Source organism: Dipteris shenzhenensis, chromosome 23, assembly GCF_047967505.1.
Source record: "Dipteris shenzhenensis isolate YYH24624 ecotype China chromosome 23, Dip_SZ_1.0, whole genome shotgun sequence".
Taxonomy (NCBI): Eukaryota; Viridiplantae; Streptophyta; class Polypodiopsida; order Gleicheniales; family Dipteridaceae; genus Dipteris; species Dipteris shenzhenensis.
The window spans coordinates 45068972-45096049 of NC_141618.1; the positions used below are offsets into that span (position 1 = coordinate 45068972).

A 27078-nucleotide genomic window follows, 5' to 3' on the forward strand; every position below is an offset into this window, starting at 1 on the left:
TTGCATATGGAATGGACTGGCTGTAGATGCAGTTGCGCTGCAGGGATTCCAATGGAAGGTGTTATCTGTTGTGCGTGGTTGGCTTGATGGCCCGTAGCTTTGTTGAAGGAGTTGCCTTCGTCGTGTTTGCTAGGTAGGAGTACGATGAGTTCTACTACTCCCATGCTCAAGCCAAACCAACAAGAATGTTAGGGGGCGTTTGTGGCCTTGTCGCCTCAGCTTGCGGGTCAGTGTCTCCTCTTCCCGGCTCGACCGTTTAGTAGAACTCGTGTAAATGTCAATTCCCCTCGCCCAATCAAGTTTTTTGAAGCAGGCCTTGCAGAGCTCGGAGAGAATGCGACTGACAGAATTAAGGCATAGCAACAAGCAGCTGTGGAAGATTTGTTGAGCAAGAGATGGTTGTTGTGCTGGAGCTCGCAAGGACGTAGGGAGCGCTGATGAAGTTCATACGCTGAAGCTGTAGGGGGAGCTTGCCTTGGGCTGCTCGTATGGAGATGCGCTTTTAGTAGCAGCTGAGTTGTTGTAGAGTCGATAATTGTGGGCAAAGGCGGACAAGGGCGAGCCCGATCATTGTTCCACCGATTTGAAGAAGGGAACTTGTTTCAACTGTCACAAAGAGGGAAATTATGCAAATAATTGTCGAGAAAAGAAGAAGGCACCAACCGCAAAGATTAACATAATCGACGAAGTCAAGCAAGAGGGTAACACTTCTTACTAAGGTAAATTAGGTAAGTTTTCTCCTTTTGCCTTATTAAAAATGAAAGGAAAAATAAATGGGAAAGAAATTGTTATTTTACATGATGATGGAAGTACACACGATTTCATCTCTGAACGATTAGTAAAAGCAATGTATCTTAAAGTTTCACCAACGCATTACAAGGTTAAAGCTGCTTTTATTAGAACTAGATATAATTGTTCGTATGAAGTGAAAGATGTAGAACTCACTATTGATCCATACAAAGAAAAGGGAAATCTCTTAATGGCTCCTCTAAGTGGAAAAGATATAATTTTGGGAATGCCGTGGTGACATCAATTCAATCCTGATGTTGACTATAACACTCACCAAATGTGGATCACACATAATGATAGAATAATTTGTTTAAAGGGACAAATAAAGAATGAACTGAATCCTTTGTTGAATCACACACAAGCTAAAAGGGCTTTTAAGAAAGGTGAAAATTTATTTTTGGTTTTGGTTAATTCGATTACGGCCGTGTGATTAAATCGAATGATAATTTCAAAGATTTTATCTTGCAAATTTTGGATTGTTTCTTAGATGAATCATCACCCTCAGGTTTACCCAAGTCTAGACATGAAGATCATCACATATAAATTTAACCTGGAAATTCACCTCCTTGTAGAGCTTCATATCGAGTAAACGTCTTACAAACGAAAAGAGATTCAAAGACAAATAGAAGAATTGCTAGAAAGGAAGTTGATTAGACCAAGTAGCTCCCCATATGGTGCTCCAGTCCTTTTGGTAAAAAAGAAAAATGGCACATTTAGAATTTGTGTGGACTATAGAGCACTTAATAAACTCATTGTCAAGAATCGGTATCCAATTCCAAGAGTAGATGTTTTACTTGACAAGTTGAGAGGAGCTAAAGTTTTTAGCAAGATTGATCTTAAATCTGGTTATCATCAAGTTAGAATGATGGAAGAAGATGTTTACAAAACGGCTTTCAGAACGCAAATGGGTCATTACGAGTTTTTGGTTATGCCATTTGGTTTAACCAATGCTCTGGCTACTTTTAGTAGAATAATGAACCGAATCTTTCTAAAGCATTAGTGGTATTCTTTGATGACATATTGATTTTTAGCAAGAATATTGAAGATCACAAGGAACATTTGAAATTGGCTCTTTCTCTTTTAAAAGAAAATCAATTGTACATCAATCGTGAGAAGAGCCTATTCTTTCAAGATCGCATTGAATATTTGGGTCATATCGTTTCAATTCAAGGTATTCAAGTAGACCCAAAGAAAGTGGAATGTATTGAAACATGGCCAAAGCCTAAAGATATACATGAGCTAAGATTATTTTTAGGCTTATGTAGTTACTATAGGAAATTCGTTAGGAACTTTGCTCTCTTAGAAAATCCACTAACCAATCTCCTAAAGAAAACTACAAAGTTCATTTGGACTTCAAGCCATGATAAATCATTTCAAGATTTAAAAGAAGCTTTAGTTAAATCCCCAGTACTTCAGTTACCAAACTTCTCATGACCCTTCTTTGTTGTCGTAAACTAATGCAAGTGGAACTGGGATTGGAGTTGTGCTTATGCAAGACAATCATCCTATAGCATTTGAAAGTAGAAAGCTTAAGCCAGCAGAATTCAATTATAGTACCTATGACAAAGAATTGATAGCAGTGGTACATGCCCTAAGAATTTGGAAGCATTATTTAATGGGCTCATAGTTCTTGATCAAGACTGATCAACAAAGCATTAAATATATTTTGAAACAACCATTGATTTCAGACAGACATATCAAATGGGCTTCTTTTATTCAAAGTTTTCACCCAATGATTCAATATTAGCCCGGTAAAGAAAATATGGTTGTAGATGCATTAAGTCAAAGACCACAAATCAACAACATTTCAGTGATTGAAATACAACCATTTGAGGCAATGAAAAATTCTTATCATAAAGATAATTCTGACTTTTTCACATATATATGGACTAAGCTTGAACAAAACAATTGGAGTCCTATATCCAACTATTCATTTAATGATGGATATATCTTTTATGAGAAAAGACTTTGCATCACCAAACCATTTAGATTACAAGTTATGGAGGAAATGCATCAACCTCCTTATGTGGGACATCGAGGGATAGCTGTAACTTATCAAAGTATTGTTAAGGAATTTCATTAGCCTTTGATGAAGAAAGATATTTCTAAGTATGTTGCTGAGTGTTTGATTTCTCAGAAGATTAAAAGTTTCAAAGGAAAAACACCAGGACTATTAATGCCTTTACCTATTCCTTCACAATCCTGGGAACAAATATCCATGGATTTTATTACTGAATTCCCCTTAACTTTTAATCAAAATAACATGATCTGGACCATCGTGGATCGCTTTAGCAAGTAAGCATATTTCTTGCCTTGCAAAAAGACATTGTCTACACCACAAGCTGCACACATGTATTTGAAATATTTTTTTTCACATCATGGATTACCAAAAATTATAGTATCAGATCGAGATTCCAAGTTTTGTAGTGCCTTTTAGAGGACTTTATTTGAAAACCTTGGCACTAAAGTGGATTTTACTTCAGCTTTCGATCCTGAAGCAAATGGACAAACAGAAGTAACCAATAATACTTTCTTGGATATGTAATGAATATGTGTTGATTCTCAAGCCAAGAATTGGGATAAGTATTTGCATTTATTGCAATTTGCTTATAACAACACAATCCATTCTGCTATAGGAAGAGCCCCATTCAAAATAATATATGGAAAGTTATTACCAATTCCTATCATAAGAGCCCCATTTGAAATAATATATGGAAAGTTATTACCAATTCCTATCACAAGAATTAGTCAAAAGATTGAAGCTATTGATGATTTTATAAGAAATTATGATGAAATCATGAGAGAAGTAACTGAAGCCATCAAGAGAGCTCAAGAAAACTATACTAAACAAGCAAACAAGAAAAGACAACATATGATGTATAAAGAAGGAGATTTCGTCCTTCTACAAATTGAAAAGAGGCGTTTCAAGAGTGTTGATAAATGCCTTGCAGTAAAATTAGCACCAAGGTTTTATGGACCTTTCAAGGTTATTTTCAAGATAAATGATTTGACTTATCGTTTGGAATTGCCCGATCATTGGAAGATTTATAACGCCTTTCACATCCATCTCTTGAAACGTTTTAAAGGAGAATTACCAACGCATCCTGTTTATGAAGAGCCACCTTTAATTGTGGATGAAGTTGAAGTTCTTGAGCTTGATTGTATTCTAGACGATCAGCAAAGAACAATGCGCAAAGGAAATATTTATAACTCCTATGTATTGAAGTTTAAAAATCATCCAAAAGAAAATGCACAGTGGTTTTTAGAGCAGTTTTTTCGAGACCATCCTGATATCCTTAACTCATATAAACAAAATCACAACTGAGGTCAGTTGCACCTCAAGTAAGAGGGAACGTTACAAGAAGTATTTCTCAAAACTTTTGTTTGAAATGACGTAAAGTATTTATAAGATCGCACCAAATGTGGCGAGGGTTCTATTAATACTTGAATGGTTTAGTCAGGGACGCCTAACTAAACGTGTGCCATTAATAAGTATCATGGGTGATGCCATTAAGAAATACTCACATTAATGGGTAGTCATTTGTAAAGACCATTACTTAGCATGATTGGTTAATCATTGATATTTGATGTAGATCATTTTGCTAAGTATTTGATTCATTAGTTTGATTAATGTGTGGTACATTATTCTACTAATGGTGAATTGGTTTATTAAGTATAGGAAATGACATGGACGAATGGGAGTAAACAAGCTCAAAGGAATAAAGGCTAAATGCCATGGTTTTATGCTAGTGTTATTAAATGTATTAAATGGCCAAGAGTCATTACATTTTTGAAAAGGGAGAATGCTTAAAAGCCTTCCCACCTTTTGGCATGTAATTTTGGATGAGATCCTGAGTAAAGGAGTGATAAAGAGAAAAGTATGGTAAAAGGATGCTCAAGAGATGAATATGTAACTTTGTATCAATGGCTCATGCACTTATTTCAATATTATAAATACTCTTGGTGTGGGATCACGAGCCACACACCTCGAGGGGGGAGATTTTACCCACCTTCTACAAGAGACTTTGGACCTTTACTTTTGGGTTTACCAAGAGGCACCCCCCAATATGCAGTTTGGGATTGCATTTGCTCGAGGTTTTTCCCTTGAGCATTGCAAAGCTGCAAAAAATGCCCCTACAAAGGATGATTTCACTATCAACTGGGCTGAATTCACTCAAAGCGTGGTTTGTACGGTCCAACAACAAGGTAAGCTCCAACGAAAAATTGAACGATTCCATGATCGTCTCCTGTCTTTTCATGAGTTTTCGGGCATATTAAATTTTTGATGCTATTGTATATGTTAGAATTGCAATTTATGTTTCAAATAACTAGAATAGGTGGAGCAAGAAATAGTGGGTTGCCAAAAAAAACTCGCTCAAAAAACTCACTCCTCACACACACTCAAAGGTGAGGATGTTTGTACATAGGTGTGTGCGCTTTCCAAGTCAAGCATATCACACATAAATTAAAAGAAAAACCTTTTGAGATGACTTGTGATTCATTGATTTTCTTTTTTTGGTGTTGTATTGAATATTTGTTTTAGTATAATTCATAATAACAAACTCATGAGATTGTCTTTTGTCAGTTTTGTATTGGTTGACTTTTAATAGGCCATGTAATTGAAAATTTGTGGAATATTTGTTTTAGTATAGTTCATATTGATATTGATGCACAAATTAATATTCAAAGTTGCCAAGTCTTTCAGTTCTGTTTTTTAACACTCCTAAAAAGAAAAGGATGACATAACTCTTTTTGAAGAGGGTGTACTTTAAGTCATTTTAGAGGATGTACCTTTCTTGTTTCCTAATAGGTTTCATAAAATATGCAAGCAAGATGCATTCTTGTTGGTGGATATCATCAGGTGCATGAGGCGCATGTGTTTGATAGCTTATCTTCATTCTTATCTTTAGCACTTGAATTTAAATTGAGGTTAAGAATCCATGGTGGGACCACACTATTGATATATGTATTATAATGACAAATCCATGAACCTGTGCACATGCATGATGCATGCACACTTCGTTGGAGAAGGTGGGAGGGTGTGAGAGGAGAAGAGTACACACACATTATAATGAATAAGAAGATGAAATTATACAACTTCACCATTTCGGGTTAGTGGTAGGGTTTGTCTTTATGCCCTTTATAGTCCTCTCTAGAATAGTGCTCCTAAAGGTGGCTCTTAAAATTGCATTGGTTATCTATTTGGATTATCATCTTGGATTTCTTGATGCATATGATAACAACTGAGACAATATTTGGGTAGGATGTGCTTGAGTATATTAATTATGCAACAAAAGTCTGTAGACTAATTACATCTTGTACAACTTAAGTTTCACTCAACCTTCTTAAGGTATAGATGGCAAAGAACAAGATATTGTCAAAAGTATGAGGACTTGTCAAGAGAAAGAGGCTTGAAATATTGTGTTACTTGTTCTTGTGTTGGACATAATGAGCAAGCTCTATTTCTTCAATGAGGACTTTTGCTTAGGTGAAGTGGTAATACATTTCAATGTGCTTTATCCTAGTACAAATTGCCAAGTTTTTTGATCATGCTCATATTGTAAAAATAGAGAATTGTAGGCTCTTTTGAAAAAATTTAGTCTATGACAAAAGTCTTTTGAATTAAACTACTTCACATGTAGCATTAGTTGGTTGTTTCTCACATTGCCATGATGAAGCTCCTAATCCAAGATTTAATCTATATCTACTAGTGCATATTCTATCACCGACGCTCGCTGCCCAATCGGCATCGAGGTAACCATGAAAGTTGAAATTTGTATACTTGTCATAATGCAATCCATAATTCCATGTACCTTTCTCAAACGTTTGAGGACTCTTTCAAGCATTTGAGGACTCTTCTACCGATGGCAATGAGATCAACCTTTTTACCGATGGTAAGGAGATCAACCTTTTCGGAATTCTACATGAATGGATCGAGAACATCAATTGAGATCAGTCTTTTTGCAAGGAAATCAATCTTTTTGGAATTGTACATGAATTGGTTGAGAACACCAATCGAATAAGATATGTCTAAACTTGTGATAGTCAGACAGGTCTTCCAATAAGTTGTCTATACTAATGAGGATTTGTAGCAGGAGAATTGTCATGAGTTGCTAATTAGGTGTTGCATCCATAGGCGTTGGGAGTGTCTTGCGGTCATGTAGATGCGACTTTCTTGGAAGCTTTTGAATGTATTTGTTGTGTCATGGCTTTACAAGTGTGGCATATGATATTCTAAAGGTAGTCTACACTGGAATACGATTACAAATGACCAATATTTGGCCATTTATGTTGTAAAATTAGTGCCGATAGATCCACTAATAGCCGGGTATAATGATGCATAAAAATGGCTGTAATGGTGTCGAAACAATGTGAATAACAAGTGCCTTTAGTGTTTCGAATGGTGGTGCAAATCATCCAAATCAAATGCTAAATGATTAAGATATGAGCACCTAAATTAGGTGTCTTTTAGGCATTAAGAAGCAAACTGCTTTGGGCACTCCCCATCATGACTAGGATGTCTAAGTCAATTTGTACAACTAGGTTTGTGGAATTTGAACTCCGGACGGACATAGGGTATGCTAACCTAACTGATGATAAATCTAGTCGGCCTTTGTAGAAACTAAAGGGCACAAATTCATACTTTTTAATTGCTTAAAATAAAGCACAGTAGAAAATCTAGTCGGCCTTTGTAGAAACTAAAGGGCACAAATTCATTCTTTTTAAAGCACAATAGAAAATGACGAAGTGTTGTCTAAATGCGCAACATGCATATGACATGCTGAGATGTCATTGCAAGGTGCAAATGTTGACTGTGCCATGTACTACCAGCTATGTGCAACTGATAAGGCACTATGCAGATGTTTCCATACTATGCAAGTATGAAGCCCTTATACTAGTGTGGGTCCTACCTCAATGCTAAAGTGGTATCTAGACTGATTGGCATTATGTGCTGCATGGCTTATGGTGAGCCCTTTTGAAAAATGGCTTTAAAAGGAAGACAACTAATGGCCTAAAGAGAACCAATTAAAAAAAGCCTTTGAAAAATGGGTGAATGGCATGGATGGGTAGAGGCTAGAAGTGGCTAATTAGCGTGAAGTGATTAGTGAGGTGGGGTGATAATGATGATAATGAATGTGTGAAATAGTGTTAGGACTGCTAGATGATGCCATTGGAATAGTGAGGGAGTTGTCAAAAAATGAGGGCTAGAGGTGACGAGGCAATGTGCATGTGATGAACGGGTGCTTTTAAAGGTTGTGAAAATGATTAGAAGTAGCTATAGCGGTGTAGGGCGGTGGCATTGGTGCTGACGGAGAGAGTGAGAGGAGAGGAGTGAACACACTATTCACTACATGATAATGAAGAAGATGATGAATATATACAACTTCACCCCTTAGGGATTAGGGTTAGGATTTGTTCATATGCCTTTATTTCCCCTCTTAAATAGTGCAATTTGTTCATATGCCCTTTATAATGCCCTCTAGAATAATGCAATTATTTACATGTTTCCTAACACACTTATGTGGCCATGTGCACACGCTCCATTATCAACAAATAAGATGAGATAATTTCTTGATAGATCAAGATACAAGAGACACGACAACATTTTGTCTTCTTATGTTGAAAATGTGGGTTACCTTTCGCTAACAAAAACTTTAGCTTGCCGCACAACCCCCCCCCCCCCTTTGCACAGCTGCCCCCCTCCTCTCCCTTGCTCACACCCTCCCCCTTGCTTTTTATTACCCTTGGTGGTAGTGCACTAAAGACTTTAAGATATGAGCATTTGAGATTGATATCCATAGTAAGGGCTGAATTCTATGTGATTTTGAAATTGAACCACTTAAGTACTCAACAATGTCTAAGAAAATTAAGCATGGGTGGATGTTCAATAGGGTATGTACCCTACGACTTATGTTATTTTTAAATATAGCATGACTCATAAACCTCATTTAGGCCATGAACTTACAATAGACCTTGAACTATGCACAACATCAAACCCTTAGGGGATGTGAGAAGTGTTCTATGTGGAAGGAATTTTGTTGCTTTTGAGTCCCTACCATGATGTATATCATTTGACAACACTACGCCACGGCTAATGGCCTTGGCAATATGGGTGTGCTATGGTGGGAAGATGGTGACCCCTATGACTTGTAATGCATCCATTGACCTCATGGATAGCAGTCGTGTGAGTAGGGTAATCTTGATAGGCAAAATCCTTGGCTTGATGTGGGTGGGGTAGCTATCCTTGCCTTGTGGGTCTACTCAAGTCAAGGGATACGACCCATATGAAAGGCGACTCATGTTTTGTAAGTGGGAAAGTAAAGGAAGCAAGTTGTCACCCTTGTTTGCCAAATTCCTTGGAGGGTCAATGGGCTGTTCAATCACATACCCATTCAACTTGAATTGAATCACTTTGGGCTAGCTAGGGAGGTAAAGCTTTAGTTGTCTAGCCTAACAACCTGTGGGTAACATGCCCAATTGGGGAGGTAAAGCCTTAGACATCTAGCCCAAGAGCCACTATATGTGCTACAACCCAACTTATACGAGTATTGTGCTAGCAAATGTGCATTGTCATGCTAGGGGGCATGTCATAAAATCCACGCTAGAAGGATGCATCAAGGGGCTAAAGACAATTGAGTTGAGGCCAAGCACTTTGCCTCAAAAGGTGAGGTTACACTTCCGAATCAAGTTCTTTGAGTTGTGACAATGCATTTACATGGAGATTGAGCCAATGGGGTCTCTACTCAACCTCTAAATGTAGAGTAATCCAATGGGATTCAAACTACTACTTGCTATGAATTGCACAATATGTAATGATCTTTCTACATCATGTGAATAAATCATCCAATAATGCAAACTCAATGTAGATAAAATCACCAAAAAGTGCAAGGCTTGTGTGAGACACACCTAGTGTGAATGGGACACAAAGGAAAGTGGGGCAAAGTCAAGGTCATTGTTAAAAAAAGAGCCCTATGTTGGTTGAAAATTTAGATTTTTGATTAACATCTCGAGAAATTGTAAAGGCTTGCCGGTGGAAACACGAAATAGCGCACGAAAACAGTGAAACATCTTGCGAGAAACCCTGCGGTGGAAAAGAATCCCTAGGACTCGTGGAATTTGACTTTCAAAGGTGGGGCAGAAGGAGGTGAGGGAAGAAAGGAGGTGGGGCAAAGAGAGAGAGAGAGAAGGTGGCCTAAATAGGTGGTTGCCCCACTTTTTATGAAAAAATAGTATTTCTCTTTCAAGCCCAAATTTACTAAGCCCTACCCCTCTGGGGGGCAAGCCAAAAAACTTGGGCAAATGTTTGTGTTTTGAGATGGCACTTTGGGAGACTGCTTTATTTTGACTGGTTGTGCAAAAAGTTCTTTGCTAGAACTAGTCAAGAGAAAATTGACACAAGAGAGAAGAGATGAGACATGGTGGAGCAAGGAGCAAGGCAATGGTTGACCGATGAGGAGGACAGGAAGGCTACGAGTAGGAAGGTTGGGTTAAATGTAATTGGGGTGAGGGGAGGGGTTAAAAGTCACCTTTTCGATGTCCTTCTCATGAGTCAACTTCTTCTATTCCTGTGCTTTGCTTTGTTTCGACGCCCTTCTCATGAGTTAAGTTCTTCTAATCTTGTGCTTCTCTTTGGCCTCCTTTGCCATAGCCATAGCCATAGCTCCAGATGAAAACCGTGTTCCTTCTTTCACCATCCTGAACCTAAGAGAGTCGAGTTTGAGGCTCATTGGAACCTATCAAAGTTACAGGCACATGTAAGGATAGAAATCTGAGGAAAGAGATGAAAACCGATACAAGAGAGCAAGCTCGGGCACATGAGAGGTTTCCAATTGCAGTTTGTCAAGGGCTCGAGTTATCAGAATCAGGGGCACATGCAAGCCAAATTTGCCGCCAGAAGCTTGCTGGACCGTGCCGGAGTTAGGGGTACATGCAATCCGATTACTTGGATCTTCATTACCCCCTCTTGCCGGACCGTACGCGACAGTGCAGTCTGTTTGCATAAGTCAGCCAGGCATCCGACTGTCTTTTGAGCCGAAACATAGCCGGAGACTCACCCAAAAAAAGCCTCCATGCATGCAAAGCTCAAAGATGAGAGACAAGGCGAGGCAAGGGTTGACCGACCAGGAGGAAGAGAGGAAAAGGGGGGTAGAAAAAGGCAAGAGGAAAGTCAGGAGACCAAGGTTGGGTTAAAATGTGGAACTGGGGTGAGGTGAAAGGGGAGTTTGTCTGTTCTTCTTCTTCTTCTTCTTCGTCTTCTTGTTTTTCTGTGTCTGGCCGCCATAGCCAAAGCTCCAGAACTCCGCCATAGCCACAGCTCGCGAGCATTGCTCCTCCATAGCCATAGCTCCTTTTCTTCTCTGCTCCTTCCCTTCCCCATAGCCTTTCCCATACCTCGCAATTGCTCCATTTTCGTCCCTCCCATGTCCCCCTGACCACCATGCCCCTCCTCCTCCCCCTCCTCCTCACCTTCCTCCTTTCCATCCCTTCTTCCACCTCCGACATCATCTTCGAAGAGCGCTTCGAAGGTCCTCTCCTCCCTCCTTCCGCTCCTTTCGTTTCCATTTCGCCTTGATCTGCTCCCCTTCTGCCCTGCTTTGCCCATTTTGATATGCTCACGCTTGGCAAAATCGGTCGCCTTTACTGCGTTTCCGCCATTTCGCAGTCTCCCTTTACGCTGCCTGGATTGTCCTCATGTCGATCATCGCATTCCACCATCTTCTCCTTTTAAGTTTCGCTCACTGACCATTTCATCCTGTGGTTATAAATCCGTTGGCCTTTTCAGATGGATGGGAGAGTCGCTGGGTAAAATCCGACTACAAAAAAGGTGAAGGACTGGCGGGAAATTGGCTTCATACAGCCGGAAAGTGGTATGCGGACCCAGATGATCGAGGTAAGAGACTCCAGCAGATTGCAACAGTTTCTCGCGAGAGCATTTCGATCTACGTGGAAAAAAATGGTGCTTTGTTTCGAAATGACTGGGTAGCTTGAACTAGTTTTCTAAACGGCGTGATTGTCAATGAATAGGCATACAGACGTACCCCGATTCTCGGTTTTACGCCATATCTGCCGCGCTTCCCGAGTTTAGCAACAAGGGAAGAAATCTTGTGATTCAGTATTCAGTGAAGATTGAGCAGAAGATAGAATGTGGTGGTGCATACATGAAGCTTATGAGCGGTTTTGTGAATCAGAAGAAGTTCAGCCGCGATACGCCGTACAGGTAGAGGTTGATTGAATGCATGCAAATTTGTTGCCGGTAAGACTTTGTAGCGGTCCTCGCTCCTGTGCCTCTGAAAAACTCCATCGCTGAGCTTTTGCAGTATCATGTTTGGGCCGGATATCTGCGGTACAAGCAAGAAGCAGCTCCATGCTATCATTTCTTACCAAGGCCAGAACTATCCGATCAAAAAGGAGCTTGAGTGCGAGACTGACCAGCTCACTCACTTCTACACTTTCATAATCCGGCCGGACGCTTCGTATAGCATTCTCGTTGACAACCGCGAGCGCGAATCGGGAAGCTTTTACACCGATTGGGATATCCTGCCGCCACGCAGAATCAAAGACGTGAAGGCAAAGAAGGTGGGTCAACGGATTTTCTTAAGTTTGAGGGTTGAATTCATGAACCCATGTCCCTAACCGTACGGCAATGTGCTCCGCAGCCAGCTGATTGGGATGATAGGGAGTACATTTTCGACCCCGATGCAGGCAAGCCGGAGGTAAATGGAAGGATTTTTATCGCAAGAAGTTTGCATTTGGCTCTCATCTTGTGTGTTTGAACGGAGTGTCCCATCGCTCTCTTGTTTTTCATTCCTTATATTTCTCTTATGGGAGTGTATGATTCCACGATTGCGCGGTTTATGCTCTTCTCTTTGATGCTGACCTCTTGAATTATCCTTCGTTTTGCAGGGTTATGATTTAATTCCTGCTGAAATACCCGATACAACTGCAAAAAAAGTGAGTTGATATCTAGTGTTTAAAGTTTCCGTTCTAAGGACGTTTTCGGAAGACTTAAGGGGATGTTTTAGACTTGACGTTAGAAACTCTTATTTGTAGCCTGCTGACTGGGATGATTTGAGAGATGGGGAATGGAGCGTTCCCAAAGTCCCGAATCCACAATACAAAGGTCCATGGAAGGGCAAGGTACCTGGCTCAAAGATCAAGTTTAGTTCTAAGCATTAATCATTCTGTCCATTGAAAGCCTATTTACGGTAACTCGGCTCACTAACTCGTTACTCGCTTACCTCTGCGGCAAGCATGTACTGTATTGACAAGCTGGCTGTGGGCTTTTTCATGTTGACAAGCAGAAAGTAAAGAACCCTAATTATAAAGGGAAGTGGAAGATTCCATGGATTGACAATCCAGGTGTGCTCCTCTACAAGATGGTTCAGCGTGCCTCAACAATAATTATGTTTTCAAATGGAAATGGAAGAGTCCATCTTGCTCTAGAGAAGGCGACGGGTGTTTACACTCTAAACATATTTATCATTCCCTTGTGCTTTGTAGAATTTGAAGATGATCCAGATCTGTACGTCTTCAGACCTTTGAAATATATTGGAATTGAGGTTTGGCAGGTATGTTCTTTTGGTCGGCTCTTTTTGATAAGCTTAGTTTTATGCAGGACGTTGATTTCTGCTGATTAGAGCTGAATCTGCTGACAAAGACTGTCTTGAAAGATCACAGGTCAAGGCAGGCTCAGTGTTCGACAACATTTTGATTTGTGATGATCCTGCTTATGCCAAGCAGGTTGTAGAGGAATGGTTCAGCAACAATAAGGAGGTGAGAGTCTTTAATACAGACGAATACGTTTCCTCTTCTTTGATTAATCCTGAAATGGAATTGCTTGCTGTTCTATAATAACGGTGATAACTTTGTGATGGTCTATCTGCTTGTATGAACAGGCTGAGAAGGAGTCTTTTGATGAGGCTGAGAAGAGGAGACTCAAAGAGGAGGAAGCGGTAATCCTAGAAGCTTTCCAAATTGAGCATGTGAATTCCCTTGAAACACCTGTAACGAAAATTTTGTTTGTTTGTTGGAACACAGGAAGCTGAACGGGCAAGGAGGGAGGGGGAAAAAAGGAAGCGGGAAAGAGATCAGGAATATGATAGACGATCCCATCATAGAGAACGTAGGCGAGAAGATATGAAGAAAAAATATCGGCCTCCCCCGGTATGCTATATTGGACTTTTGTACATTTTCTCCCATTGTACACTTCCTCTCCTCAACTTTGCTGATGGGTCCATTTGCAAGCTTGTATCATACTGACATAAGAACATTCCTTGCAGAGGCGTCCTATACACGATGACGACGATGATGACGATTATCATGTGAGTCTCTACATATACTGTTTCCAAAAATTTCAAGCTAGTTCTTTTGCAATCATCTGGTGTGCTATAGAAACGTTACCTGTGTGATGTGTAAAGGCAGACACACACAAAGTATTAGCGTTGGAGAGAGGGTTTCTGTGGGGAGGGGGGACCAGGTGGACAAAGGGGGAAACAATGTGCTCAAGGACCTAGATGAGTACATGGACAAAGGGGGAAACAATGTGCTCAAGGACCTAGATGAGTACATTAGTCTAAAGACAACATACATGATAAAGGTCTGTATCTACGTATGTATAATTTGTTAGAAAATGGAAATCCCACCAAAGGGTTTCCCGCAGCAGAAGACTGATAGATGAGCCTAGGAATTGTAAGAAATCCTAGATTTACTATATTTAGAAATGTGCTAAGGAACAGAAAGGAGACTGAAATAGCAAAGAACAAGGAATATTTGTATTGCTTGAATGTCTGTAGTGTCATCCATACAGTTGGGCCTCTCTTATATAGAGTGTGAAGAGTCACACATGAAAAGGTGTGTACCCCAAAGTATATGTGCATGAAGAGGTGTGTACCCCTTGTGAAGGGTGTGACCCTTGATGAGAGGGTACATTACAATGGTAATGTCTCTTCAATAGATTATAGAATGTCTCTTGTGAAGGGTTGTGCCTCATAGGAAGTGTCCCGTCGAAAGGGCATACTCTTCCACAAGTGTCCATTCATCAAACCATCCATAAGTCTAAGGTATAGAGAAAGGAATACGTCACAGATCGTGACATCCCCTCCCACTCAAAATAAGACCCTGGTGGAGATAATGAACTGATATAGAAAATATCACGGTAAATTCTGAAAATACTGCTGTAAAATGTCAGGGTACTGCTGTAAGTCTTCATCAGATTGCCAAGTAGTGTTGGAGTCGTCCAGATCTCGCCAAAGAACAAGGAATTCTGTGTTAAGTCGATGTCGAGTCTCTTGCTGTCGATGGTCCAGAATACGCTCAGGAATAAGGAGAACATAATCGTCTTCGATTTCTGGGACATAATCACTTGTAGGAGGAACTGCTTCATCGCCTGGAATGTACGTCTTCAGCCAAGAAATATGAAATGTCGGGTGGATTTTACCCCATGATGGTGGTAATTCCAATTTGTAACTTAAAGGTGAATTTTTCTTGACGATCTGGAAAGGTCCATAGTATCTTGGTCGCAACTTAGGAAACACAGACTTAACCGTCTTGTAGCGATGTGGGGCTACAAATAATAGCACCATGTCACCAGTTTCAAATTCCAGGTGACGTCTATGTTTGTTGGCGGACCGTTGATACCGCTCTTGTGCTTTTCACATATGATCCCTGACTTGGAGTAGAATGTCTTGCATTTCTTGAACCAGTTGATCAGCTAGGGCCACTCGATGTTGAAGTACAAAATTCGTTGGTACAATCGGAGTGTGTCCATAAGCTGCTTGGAATGGAGTCATGCTGATGGCACTATGGAAAGAGTTATTATAAGCAAACTCAAGGAGTGGTAGATACTCTTCCCAAGCTGCTAGGCGTGACTGAATATAATGTCGGAGCATTTCTTCCAGAACTTGGTTGACTCTTTCAGTTTGGCGATCTGATTCTAGGTGGTAGGCTGAACTGAACAGTAGAGTTGTACCCAAAGATTCGAACAGTGAAATCCAAAAGTGACTGGTGAACTTAAGATCTCTGTCAGAAACGATATTCTTGGGCAATCCATGGTGTCGGAAAATGTGTTGTATGAAAAGTTTAGCGATGTTCAGAGCCTGTGCACTTCTTTTGCAAGCAACAAAGTGTGCCATTTTGGACAATCGATCAACAATTACCATAATCTGAGTGTTACCTTTGGAGGATTGTGATAGTGTTGTAATGAAATCCATGGAAATACTTTTCCATCTTTCAGTTGGAATTGGAAGAGGCTGAAGAAGTCCTGTTGGAAGTCGTCGGCTTGCTTTCATTTGTTGACAAGATAAGCAAGATGTAACCATTTTGATGACGTTGCTTTTCATGTGAGGCCAGTAGTATGTTGCACTGAGTAATATGTAAGTCTTGTTGATGCCTGGATGGGCAGCATAAGGAACTACATGATGCTCTTTTAACAAAAGACGTCGAACATCCTTGTCATGTGGTACACAGACGCGATCTTGATAATACAGAAGGTCATCCGTATAAGAATAGGATGAGAAAATCTTCTGTTCGGAAGTTGAAGGTTGATCTTTCGAAAGAACTTGTAGTGCTGTGCTGAAGTGTTTATCATTAAGATACTTCCCTTTGAATGAATTCGGAACATCCACAGATAATGTAGAGATTACCATAGCTGATGCTAGAGTTAACCTGCTGAGAGCATCTGCAACTACATTGCGTAGTCCTGGAATGTACTCAATGGTCATGTGAAAGTTGGCTAGAAACTCAACCCAGCGTGCTTGTCGAGCGTTCATGACTGGCTGAGTAAAGATATACTTTAGAGAGTGATGGTCTGATAATGTTTCCAAGAGCGATAAGCATGTACAATGGCAAGAAACTCCTTATCATAAACCGGGTATCAGGTTTGGATATCGGAATGTTTATGGCTGTTAGAAGCAATAACTTTGTCTTCTTGCATCAAGACTACGCTTGTAGCGATGTTGGAAGCGTCGGTCATGACCTCAAATGGAAGGTTTGGGTCAGCAATAGTCATAACTGGTGTGGTAGTGAGTGCTTGCTTGAGTTGTTGAAAACTATACTCTATTTCAAGAAGCCACTGAAAAACTGTTGTGCTTTTCAATAATTCGGATGTAGGAGCTGCGAACTCGGAAAAGTGATAGGCCTTTGTATGGTAGAAGTTTGCCAATCCAAGAAAAGAGCGGACATCATGAACATTCTTAGGAGTAGGCCAGTTTCGGATTACCTCGACCTTCTTGGTATCCACAGAGATGCCTTGAGCTGAAATAACATGTCCCAAATATTCGAGTTGGGTCTTGAAGAACTCACTCTTCTCAACGTTGATGTAGAGAGAATTTGCGCAGAGAACTTCAAAAACTTGGTGAAGATGTTGTTTGTAGGGATCTGCTGAAAACGAGGATGTCATCGAGGTAAACGATGACAAACTTATCGAGGAAAGGTTTGAAGATGTCGTTCATTAGTGTCATGAATGTGGCCGGGGCATTGTTTAACCCAAAAGGCATGACCAAACATTCATAGTGTCCATACTTTGTTCGAAAAGCTGTCTTGTACTCATCGCCTTCTCGTATGCGAATTTGATGATAACTTGAACGAAGATCAATCTTTGAGAATTGTGTTGTGTGTAGAAGTTGATCGAAAAGGTAATCGATGCGAGGCAATGGATACTTGTTTTTGATAGTGAGCTTGTTGAGGGCTTGGTAGTCGATGTAGAGGCGTATTGACTTATTGTTTTTTTCCACTAGTATAGGAGATCTGAAAGGGCTGCGATTGGGCCGAATGTGACCTTTGTCGAGTAGTTCGGTCACCTGTCTTTGGATTTCTTCATTTTGAGTGTAAGGAACCCGATAAGGAGGTTTCGACGGTGGATTACTGCCGGGAATAAGCTCGATTGGGTGATCCACTGGTCGTCGAGGTGGTAACTGCTTTGGCAATTCCTGTGGAAAAATATCCAGGTAGGGCTGGAAAAAAGGTTGGTTGAGGTACTCAGGAGGATCCTTTGTTGGTGTCTCCTCTACTGCCGTAACCAACAGAAGTGAAGTCTTACTTGATGTTTACGAACCCACTTCTTGATTTGTAGGTCAGAGGCAACTGGGTTGAAGGAGAGTCCCTAGAACCAGTTAGCTCAATAAGTTTTCCCTGGTGGACAAATTGGATAGTATGGCTGCGGAAATTGATTGATGGATCATAGTCGTAGAGCCACTGTTGTCCGAGTATGACATCGTACCAAGAAAGAGGCATGATGTTGAAGCTCAACTTGTCCGTATAATGTTGTAAGCGAAAAGACAAGTTTTTGATCCTGGTGTTACACAAGAAGGTAGTTCCATTTGCAAGTTCAATCTGATAGTCCATGGGACTAGGGCTGGTGGTCAACCGAAGTTTTTTGACCATAGAACTAGCTAGGAAGTTATGAGAGCAGCCACTGTCGATGAGGATAGTGACCGTTGTTCCACGAATCGATCCTTGGACACAAAGTACTTGAGTGGCCATGGAAGGTTCGGGGTTGCTAGCAAGGCTCATGTGGATGGTATTTGCCATTCGAACAGCTTTGCCTTTCTTGTCTTATGCTGGGGTTGCATCTTCTGTTTGGGAAGTGCTAGGTTCCATATTGGAATTTTGCTTTGGTTGCTTGGGACAATCGAACCATCTATGGTCGCCCGTACAGATGGTACAAAGTCCTTTTGTGCTAGAGTTGTTCTTCTTGTCAGTGGCAACACCTTTATGTTGGTGATGACGGTTATGACTTTGTGAAGAGGAAGAGGGGCGATCCTTGGAGGAGTGCTTCTATTGGGATCCAGCATATGATTTCTGAGACTTGTGGAGATCTTGAGACTTGTCGCTGACTTTGATTACCCGAGTTTTTTCTGAACTTGGGGTTATCTTGAGGGCGAGCACCCTTGGCCATACTATAGCTCTGTGTTCTATTAGAACTCTGCTTCCCTGTGTTTTGGAAATTGGTAATGCGCTCTGCGTAAGCAATAGCGTCAGCTGTGGTGGTGATGTTTGCTTTGAGGACATCAATGCGTAACGAGGGATTTAGGCCTGAGATGAAAGCATGAAGGCAATCATCATTAGCTAAACCATCGATCTCCAGCACCAGTGTGGTGAACTGAGAGATGTAGGTAGATAGGGAGCCTGTTTGCTCCAACTGTCGGAGTTTTGAACTTGCTTGCAAGTCTGCATTGGCAGGTATGAATTGCTTACGGAGTATGTGTTCAAAACGTTCCCATGTTAACACACTTTTGCCGTCCTTTAAGCATCGTTGCCACCATAGGAAAGCTGCGTTCTTGAGGAGGGAGGCTGCCAAGGCAATCTTTTTGCCTTCAGTAAGGTCAACAGTATCAAAGTACATGCGCAGTTTTGCGAGCCATTGGTCAACTGTTCGGCGATTTCGTTGACTAGTGTAGGCTTCTGGAAGTTTAATGTCGTTGACCAGTGTAGGCTTTTGGAAGTTTAATGTCAAGTCTTTTAGTTTTGGAAGCTTGGAGTAAGTGGTAGAGGACACGGAGTTCAGTGTTTTCTACCTTTGGTGGGAACGAGTCCACATAGTTGTCTAGTGGCGTCATGTCATCCTTAGTATGTGTGGTACTGCGAGAATCCTGGAGTTGTTGGACTTTCTGAATGAAGTCAGAGATGCTGTCCTGAAGCTGAGAAATTTGAAGTTGAAATAATGCTTTGCTTTGTAAGTTGACATTTGTTGACAAGATAAGCAAGATGTGACCATTTTGATGATGTCGCTTTTCATCTGAGGCCAGTAGTATGTTGCACTGAGTAACCTGTAAGTCTTGTTGATGCTCGGATGGGCAGCATAAGGAACTACATGATGCTCTTTTAACAAAAGACGTCGAACATCCTTGTCATGTGGTACACAGACGCGATCTTGATAATACAGAAGGTCGTCCATATAAGAATAGGATGAGAAAATCTTCTGTTCGGAAGTCGAAGGTTGATCTTCCGAAAGAACTTGTAGTGCCGTGCCGGAGTCTCTATCATTGAGATACTTCCCTTTGAATGAATTCGGAACATCCACAAATAATGTAGAGATTACCATAGCTGATGCTAGAGTTAACCTGCTGAGAGCATCTGCAACTACATTACAATGTTAGTGTCTCTTCATTAGAATGTCTCTTGTGAAGGGTTGTGTCTCATAGGAAGTGTCCTGTCGAAAGGGCATACCCTTCCACAAGTGTCCATTCATTAAACCATCCATAAGTATAGAGAAAGGAATACGTCACAGATTGTGACAGGAATTACACGCAGAAGTGTTTCACTATGGAATCAAACTTGTGTACTTCACCACCATTGATGTGTGTTGCAAGCTAGTAAATAGACTTTGCATCCAAGAATAAAGAAGCAACATTGCTACATTTCCGTGCGTCCAAAATCGGACACAATACACAAAGTGATGCAGAGTCCCACCAAACTGTGGTCCTCCGATCTTACCAAAAAGTCCTCCTACTATTTGCATGGCACCTTAAGATCTCTGAGCAGGCATGCTTCTCTAAGGTTATGTAGACTCTTTGTCCAGTGATCTTTCCGGGTAGTCATGTAAGAGGTCAACATCTCCTGATGTCACCTAGAGAAAGGGCCTTGCTTGTGGGTGTGCCCGCCCAGTGGGTGAGGCTAGCCTAGAGAGTGAGGGCCTGCGTTGTGGGTGTGCCTGCCCCCCTGTGAGGGTAGTCTAGGGTTGTGGCAGCCTGATCAGTGCTGAGGAGAGGCTCCCTCTTAGGGCTCTGTCCTTGAGCCCCTTCTAGGGCTGTGTGGAGGCGTCTAAACAGTCGGGTCCCTGTAGAGCAGGTCGGCTGGAGGGCAGAGGGTACAGCCCCTCATATAGGCTGAGGCGCACCTTGTGGGCTAGGGGCAGTCGGCTGTCAGGCCCTTGCTTTGGGGCCTTGTGCAGCCTCATATAGAGGGCTGTAGGTGTCGGCCATCTAGGGCTGTGGGTCGGCCCATGTAGGCAGCTGGTCGGCCCAGTCCCTTGCTGGCCGACTAGGAGGCTGGGGGGCTAAATTTAGCCCCCCCCCCACATGTGTATTCATCATCTCATTGTGATGCCTGGCAGAGGAGCAGTGCCAGCCCACAGTTGCACTTGAGGAGCAGGTTAGTGGAGCAGTTCATCCACTCCCTTGTGCTCCCGTTCTCTTGGTTGTTGAGCTGTGTGTCAGAGCTCTTGAGCAGCCTTTTGGTTCCGAGGTTTTCCCCCAGTTGTAGCGGGGTTTTCTCCAGAGATCACTTGCAGTTCTTCTGTGCCTTTCTCTCCTTCTCAGTGTTGTGTGTGTGTGAGGTGTGCTCTCTCTCTCTCTCTCCCCCCCATTCATTTCCGCTGCACTTCTCACAAGTCAGCCTAGGTGGGCAGCTTGCCTTGGGATGTCTCCTTCACCTCCTGAATGTTAGCCCAAGGGAACCCCGCTGCTGCTTCTTTTTTCTTTGTGGATTGCTGCTCCGAGTGATGCCAAGAAGGGCCCCAAATGGCCCCATTTATAGGGGCTGAATCCCCTGCAATAAAACCAACCCCATAATGGCCGACTGGATTCCCCCTACCGGCCGACTGGAGACTCTATAATGCCCTCCTGGGCCTCTGTTGGGGGCCTTTGCTGGCCTCCAGCCTTGTTTCCTACCCCCAAACCAGCCCATAAGAACCCACAAACTCCATGGACTGCTGCGCCTTTCCTTCCTGCTGGTTCTGCCTCTTGTTCCGGTCCCTGCCAGTTCTGTACAGCCACGTGTCACCTCTGTACTGATCCGTACACATGCTGATATCATCCACTTGTTCACGCAGTCATCTCTTTCTGGTTTCTCTGTGCAGTCCTGTCCTCTCCAAGTGTGGACAGCCTCTGGAAAGTTCTCTGCCAGATCTGCCCTACATGGTGGATCTCCTCTGCCAGGTACTTCCCTTTTTTTGTTTGCTACCCACATGGCAGCCCATGTGGCTTCCCCATGACCCATCCTAGTATCCTACGTTCCACTCCCCCAATGCACTCCTCATTTGGGGGCTCACAGATGGGGAGGTCACCGACCGTAATCCAACATAATTAACATGTAGGTACACGTAGATATGTACTTCTGTATTTAGACCCATTGTTGGGTGCTGTTGATGTTGGTGATGATGTCATAGTAGCTAGGTCTTGCTGTGCGTTCTGGATTTCATGGCTTTCAATTGCTGGATGAATCACGAGGTTTATATTGAACAGTTTGTATTGTATTTAGAGGATGGATTTGGGCATGTCTTTTGGGTACATGTGCACGTGACACACACATGTGCACACACGTATAGTGTGTGTGTTATATCGTGTGGCACACATGCACACACACACACATATTGTGTAGTGTTGTCCCAGACATTCCAAACTTCAAAGATTTTATGTACAAAGATCCAAACTCCTTTGGTGGAAGAATTTATCCTTGAGAATTTTGTTGAATTAATTATACAGTGACTATTGTGAGATTGAAACTGCACTATGTTGTGTTTTTAGAGGATGAGTTTGGGAATGTTCCCGGATTCATCTAGATATATATAATCATACAGTGAGTGGAAGTGTTGTAGTTACTTGGATCTTAGCATTCTCAATATTCTTTAGATTTAGAAGTTGATCTCTACGATGAACGACAACAACCTGAGTATGCTCTGTTGAATTCTATTACTTCTTAGAAAGGGCTATAATACAAGACAAGGAACAAATTCCGCTCTATCCTATGTTGTAGTCGTTATATCTTTAAAATTTCAGTTTTGGGTATTTTTAGGATCCTTGAATGTAGAATCAAAATTCAAAGAGCTTCAAACGCCCATTTTCTTTTTAGTTCTTAGGTTGGTTCTATTTTGGGAATCCATCTACTGTTAGATACCTGTTTAGATGAGTGTAGTTTAGTTTTGTGCTTATATATATTTTCCTCCCGCTCATTAAGAAAATAATGATAATGGTTGTTTCCTTGCGTCTGCTTTGGTGTTGTTTTCTTATATGTACGTTGGTTTATCTTTGTTCCCTTGTGTCAGGATTGGTTCTCTCTTTTTTTTTCGTGAGGTTTTTCTGTGGTGGAAATTTAACCTACTATAACTCTCTCTCTCTCTCTTTGCATTTCTTATTCTTATTTTCTGCTTTGTTTCTTCCCTTTTTTGTTGTTTGGTTGGGATTTCAAAGCTTAGTAAGCACTGGGTTTACCCAATTGATTCCAGAATCTTTTGAAACCCAGGTTGCAGCTTATGCTTGGGTATTAATGAGAACATAAATGTAGCTTTGCTTACTAAGTCTAACGATTTTTTTTTTCATTCACTCATAATTGTCTATAAGGCACTCATCAACTCCCTTCTTTCCTTTGTTTTATAAATATTTTGATTTGTAAGATTGGATATATTCTAGATCTTATGAAGGTATGTGTGTGCTAAGTCAGGAGGTTAAAATTGCAATGCTTGTTTGGATGAGTGCAGGATTCACACACACATGCGTGGACACATTGATGTGTGTTTTTTGGGGGGGGAGAGAGAGAGAGAGAGAGATTTCTAACCCTACTTTTGTTTTATGCAGGATGAGTTATAACATGCCTTGAATGCAGCATGGGTAAAAGTCACACTCCAGAATTGCCAGTGCCATCTGCTTCTGTTCAGGGATTCTGTTTTCTCTCATTCTTTGGAATGATATAATATTGGCAGCTCATGTAAAATGGTTCTGTTGGCCACAATCCTGGGCCAGTAGGGAATATATTCACAAGAGTAGGAGGGAGAGTCTGAGGCTTGCCCATCTAATATGTCAAGATAGGCATCCTCTAAATGGAACTTACTGGATGCTCTTTTTGATGAATCTAGAAAAGCCTTTCTTGGCTCAATTGTTACTTAAGAATAATGCTGACTTTTGGAATCATTTGGACTTAATGCAAGGCTACTAGTATTGTCCAACGAATGCATAGCTTGGACATATGTGAGTGAAATTGGGTTTTAAACATTGGACCTTGTTAGATTCACCTTCCATCATAGATTTTGCTTAGGTAGTATGACTTGTAAGTGCTAGAGCTAATTGAACTCACATCCAAAGAGGTAAGTTAGCTGCTGCCCTAGAGCTAATTCAACTCACATCCAATGAGGTCGCCACTGTAATCCTCTTGGTCTCTTGAAATGCTAGAGCTTCTAACAGTTGAACTAGTTCAAGACATTTTCATCCAGACATTTTGGCTGCTTTCAAAGGTACTTACTTGCTTTGCTCTCATAGGCGCGATCATCTAACATTCACAAAAGAGTTGAAAATCCTTAGGCCAGACCTTTGTAGCAGATTTACAGGAAGTGTCTTCAGTATATCTGTAGAACTATTGGAATTTTCTATGAACTAAGATGCTAATTATTGTTTTCAGAAACATGTCTTCCTAAGTCGCCAAACCTACTCCTAAAAATACCTTTGCAAATCATCCATCTTGTATTACAAAAAGAAGAGACCTGACGATCAAGCATCCTAAAAACCAGTTCTGCTATATTTTAAAAATTGTAGATGCCCTTTATCCCCATCCCGATTCCACCCCTTGCCAATAGCAAGACGTGAACCTTAGCCTCCTTGGTGCTGATCTGATGTGACTTTGAATGCTTTTTGACTCCAATATCACCATAGGGATATCATGTCCCACTGCTAATCCTTATAACAGAGCTTGTAATTTTGCTAGATTGACTATGCCTCAGCTTTGGAAATACTTCAGCCATTGTTTTGTGACCTGCATCTTTGTACATAGAAATTGGATGCACTTTTTTCCATGGCCTTGGTGGGGAAAAGCAATAGCTCTTGGGCGATGTTACATTTGTATGTTATAATTCTTCCGTACCCATTTACACATACTAGGGGGAAGGTTTACCACGAGATGTGATGGGTATCATAAAGGGTTGTGTTAATTGCTACTGGAGTGCGACTGGTATGGCTGCATATCTTATGCTTAGTGACGCAGATGTGGAAGTATTGCCCATTACTGTTACTTGCCCTAGAATTGCAGGTAACATGTGGAAGATCATAGCTGCTATTTCAAAGTGTGAAAAGTATCGAACTGTTTCAGGGCATTCTGGAAAAATCTTAAAACCAGAAACCTTAGTAGGCTATTGTATTGATATTTCTAGCCTTGTTTTGATCCTAATATTCTCTCTCTCTCTCTCTCTCTCTCTCTCTCTCTCTCTCTCTCTCTGTGTATATATATATATATATATATATATGACATGCTTTTAATTTTGTATCTTTGCCTTGAAAACTTAAAACATTGCCCACTAGGTGGTTGTCTCCTGTTTCATGTCTTTACCTCTCACACTCCACTTCTCCACCTTAGAGGCCACTCACACTCCGCCTCTCCGCTCCTGCTCCTCCGCTTCTGCTCCTCTACTTTACACACACACACACACACACACACACACACACACTCTCTCTCTCTCTCTCTCTCTCTCTCTCTCTCTCTCCGCTCCTGCTCCTCCGCCTCTGCTCCTCTGCCCCTCTGCTCTTGCTCCGCTTCTGCTCCTCCGCTCCTGTTGCTTTGCCCGCCTCCTGCTCCCCACTCCGGTTGCTTCGCCCGCGCTTGCCTGCAGCTCCCTGCACCCGCCTGTAGCTACCCGCTCTGCTGCCCCGCTTGCAGCTCCCCGCTCTCCTGCTCCGCCTCTTGCTCTCCGCTTTGTTGCTCCGTGCAGCTCCCTTCGTAGCCCCACAGCCCTTTGCAGCTCACTCGTTGCAGCGCCGCCCTGCAGCCCTTTCCCCTCTGCTTGGCTGCCCGCTCTGTCCTCGCAGCCCCACCACTCTGTTGCTACCCCGCCCCCTCCTCCTGCCCCTCCCGTTCTTGCCTCCTTGGGTCTTTTCCGCCCTTGCTCCCTCCTTGGTGTTGCTCCTTGGTGTTGCCCCTTGTTTGCAGCTCCCTTGCCATCAACCCCCCGTCTACGCTTCGACTCATCGGCTCTCTCCTCCCTTCCTTGCTTGCAGCTGTGCTCCCTCCGTCGGGTCTCTTCCCCCTTGCAACACCACCCTTTCCTCGTAATGTGGGTGCCTCCCACCATGGGAGGGGGCCTAATAGGGCCTTAGCACATGGATGGGACTAGCATGGGTTTAGGATGGGAATATTTTTGTCATCATTACTCCCATCCTACACCAAGTGGTCTAGGATGGATTTAGAATGGGAGTGATAGACGAGGTCCGATCACATCTTATGGGTAGGCCCTATTAGACCTCGGCAGGATGCATGATCTCATTATTTATAATGGTCTTGAAAGATGGCTCGCCTTAGGTGGTTTCACGTGCTTTCCACATAGGGGAGGCTCTAGCGTAGTTCATTACATCATGGGATCCTCTGCCTTCACATCTCGCATCACTGATTTTACTGTAGCACCTCTCCTTCCAGGGGTTGATCATACCTATCTTTTCTTTAGCATTTTCACTCCCCGTTGCACAACACCCTCCACCCCACCGAGTTCTTACTCCATCTATCATGATATACGCTTCAATCACGATCACTCATCTACTTACTCTGGTCGTCTGTACATACTTCTTACTTATATTGACTTCGTACTCCTATTAGAGGATCGTGCTGCCTTGGTCACCTTCTCAATACATGAGACTGTCCTTCACGCTTTTCCTCACACCACGTGGTCCACCCCCTGGGACCGTACCTTGTAATAGTTGGTACGATGATGAGTGCAAGGCTTTACGTCATCAACTCAGATTCGAAACTAAAAATAGTCTTCCGAACGAACCAAAGACGCTACATGAGTTCTTACTCCACCTATCATGATATATGCTTCAATCACGATCACTCATCTACTTCCTCTGGTCGTTTGTACATACTTCTCACTTATATTGACTTTGTACCCCTATTAGAGGATCGTGTTGCCTTGGTCACCTGCTCAATACACGAGACTGTCCTTCACGCTTTCCCTCACACCACGCGCTCCACCCCCCTGGGATCGTACCTTGTAATAGTTGGTACGATGATGAGTGTAAGGCTTTACATCGTCAACTCAGATTCGAAACTAAAAATAGTCTTTCGAACGAACCAGAGATGCTACACGAGTATCGTCGACTGGTACGTAGAAAGAAACTAGATTTTGTTCGCCGGAATGAGGAGAAAGTACTGAACATTTTGTTTAGTAACAACTCTAAGGACTTCTGGCGAAGATTTCTCGAGAGACGGTCTCCCTCACGACTCACTGACACTCAGGTTTGGTATGATTATGGACGCACACTTTATGACATGCTAAATTAGCCAGTCCCTAACCTCTTGCATATGCCACGTCCCACATCCTGCACCCTCTTCAGTAGGGGGGGGTAAAGGATGCCGTAATGAAACTTCATAATGGCCGAGCGA

General features: G+C 42.1%; 1 protein-coding gene across 1 annotated transcript; it reads left to right on the top strand.

Moving 5' to 3' along the window:
- Positions 1–11135: 11135 nt before the first annotated feature.
- Positions 11136–23672, top strand: LOC147887445 (calreticulin-3-like). The gene is made up of 14 exons (XM_087394130.1): positions 11136–11315; positions 11573–11680; positions 11815–12007; positions 12108–12366; positions 12447–12503; positions 12694–12741; positions 12841–12927; positions 13092–13149; positions 13291–13358; positions 13468–13563; positions 13686–13742; positions 13828–13953; positions 14070–14111; positions 23298–23672. Exons 1-14 carry the CDS (start codon positions 11228–11230, stop codon positions 23307–23309), a joined length of 1299 nt encoding a protein of 432 aa, XP_087250256.1. The 5' UTR covers positions 11136–11227; the 3' UTR covers positions 23310–23672.
- The last annotated feature ends 3406 nt before the right edge of the window (positions 23673–27078 follow it).

What these genes read in the sequence shown, in the direction of transcription:
- LOC147887445 (XM_087394130.1), top strand. Translation starts at nt 11,228, where the DNA reads ATGCCCCTCCTCCTCCCCCTCCTCCTCACCTTCCTCCTTTCCATCCCT. An exon ending in AGCCGCGATACGCCGTACAG is followed by an intron (nt 12,008 to 12,107) that starts GTAGAGGTTGAT and finishes GAGCTTTTGCAG; the next exon opens with TATCATGTTTGGGCCGGATA. An exon ending in GACTCAAAGAGGAGGAAGCG is followed by an intron (nt 13,743 to 13,827) that starts GTAATCCTAGAA and finishes GTTGGAACACAG; the next exon opens with GAAGCTGAACGGGCAAGGAG.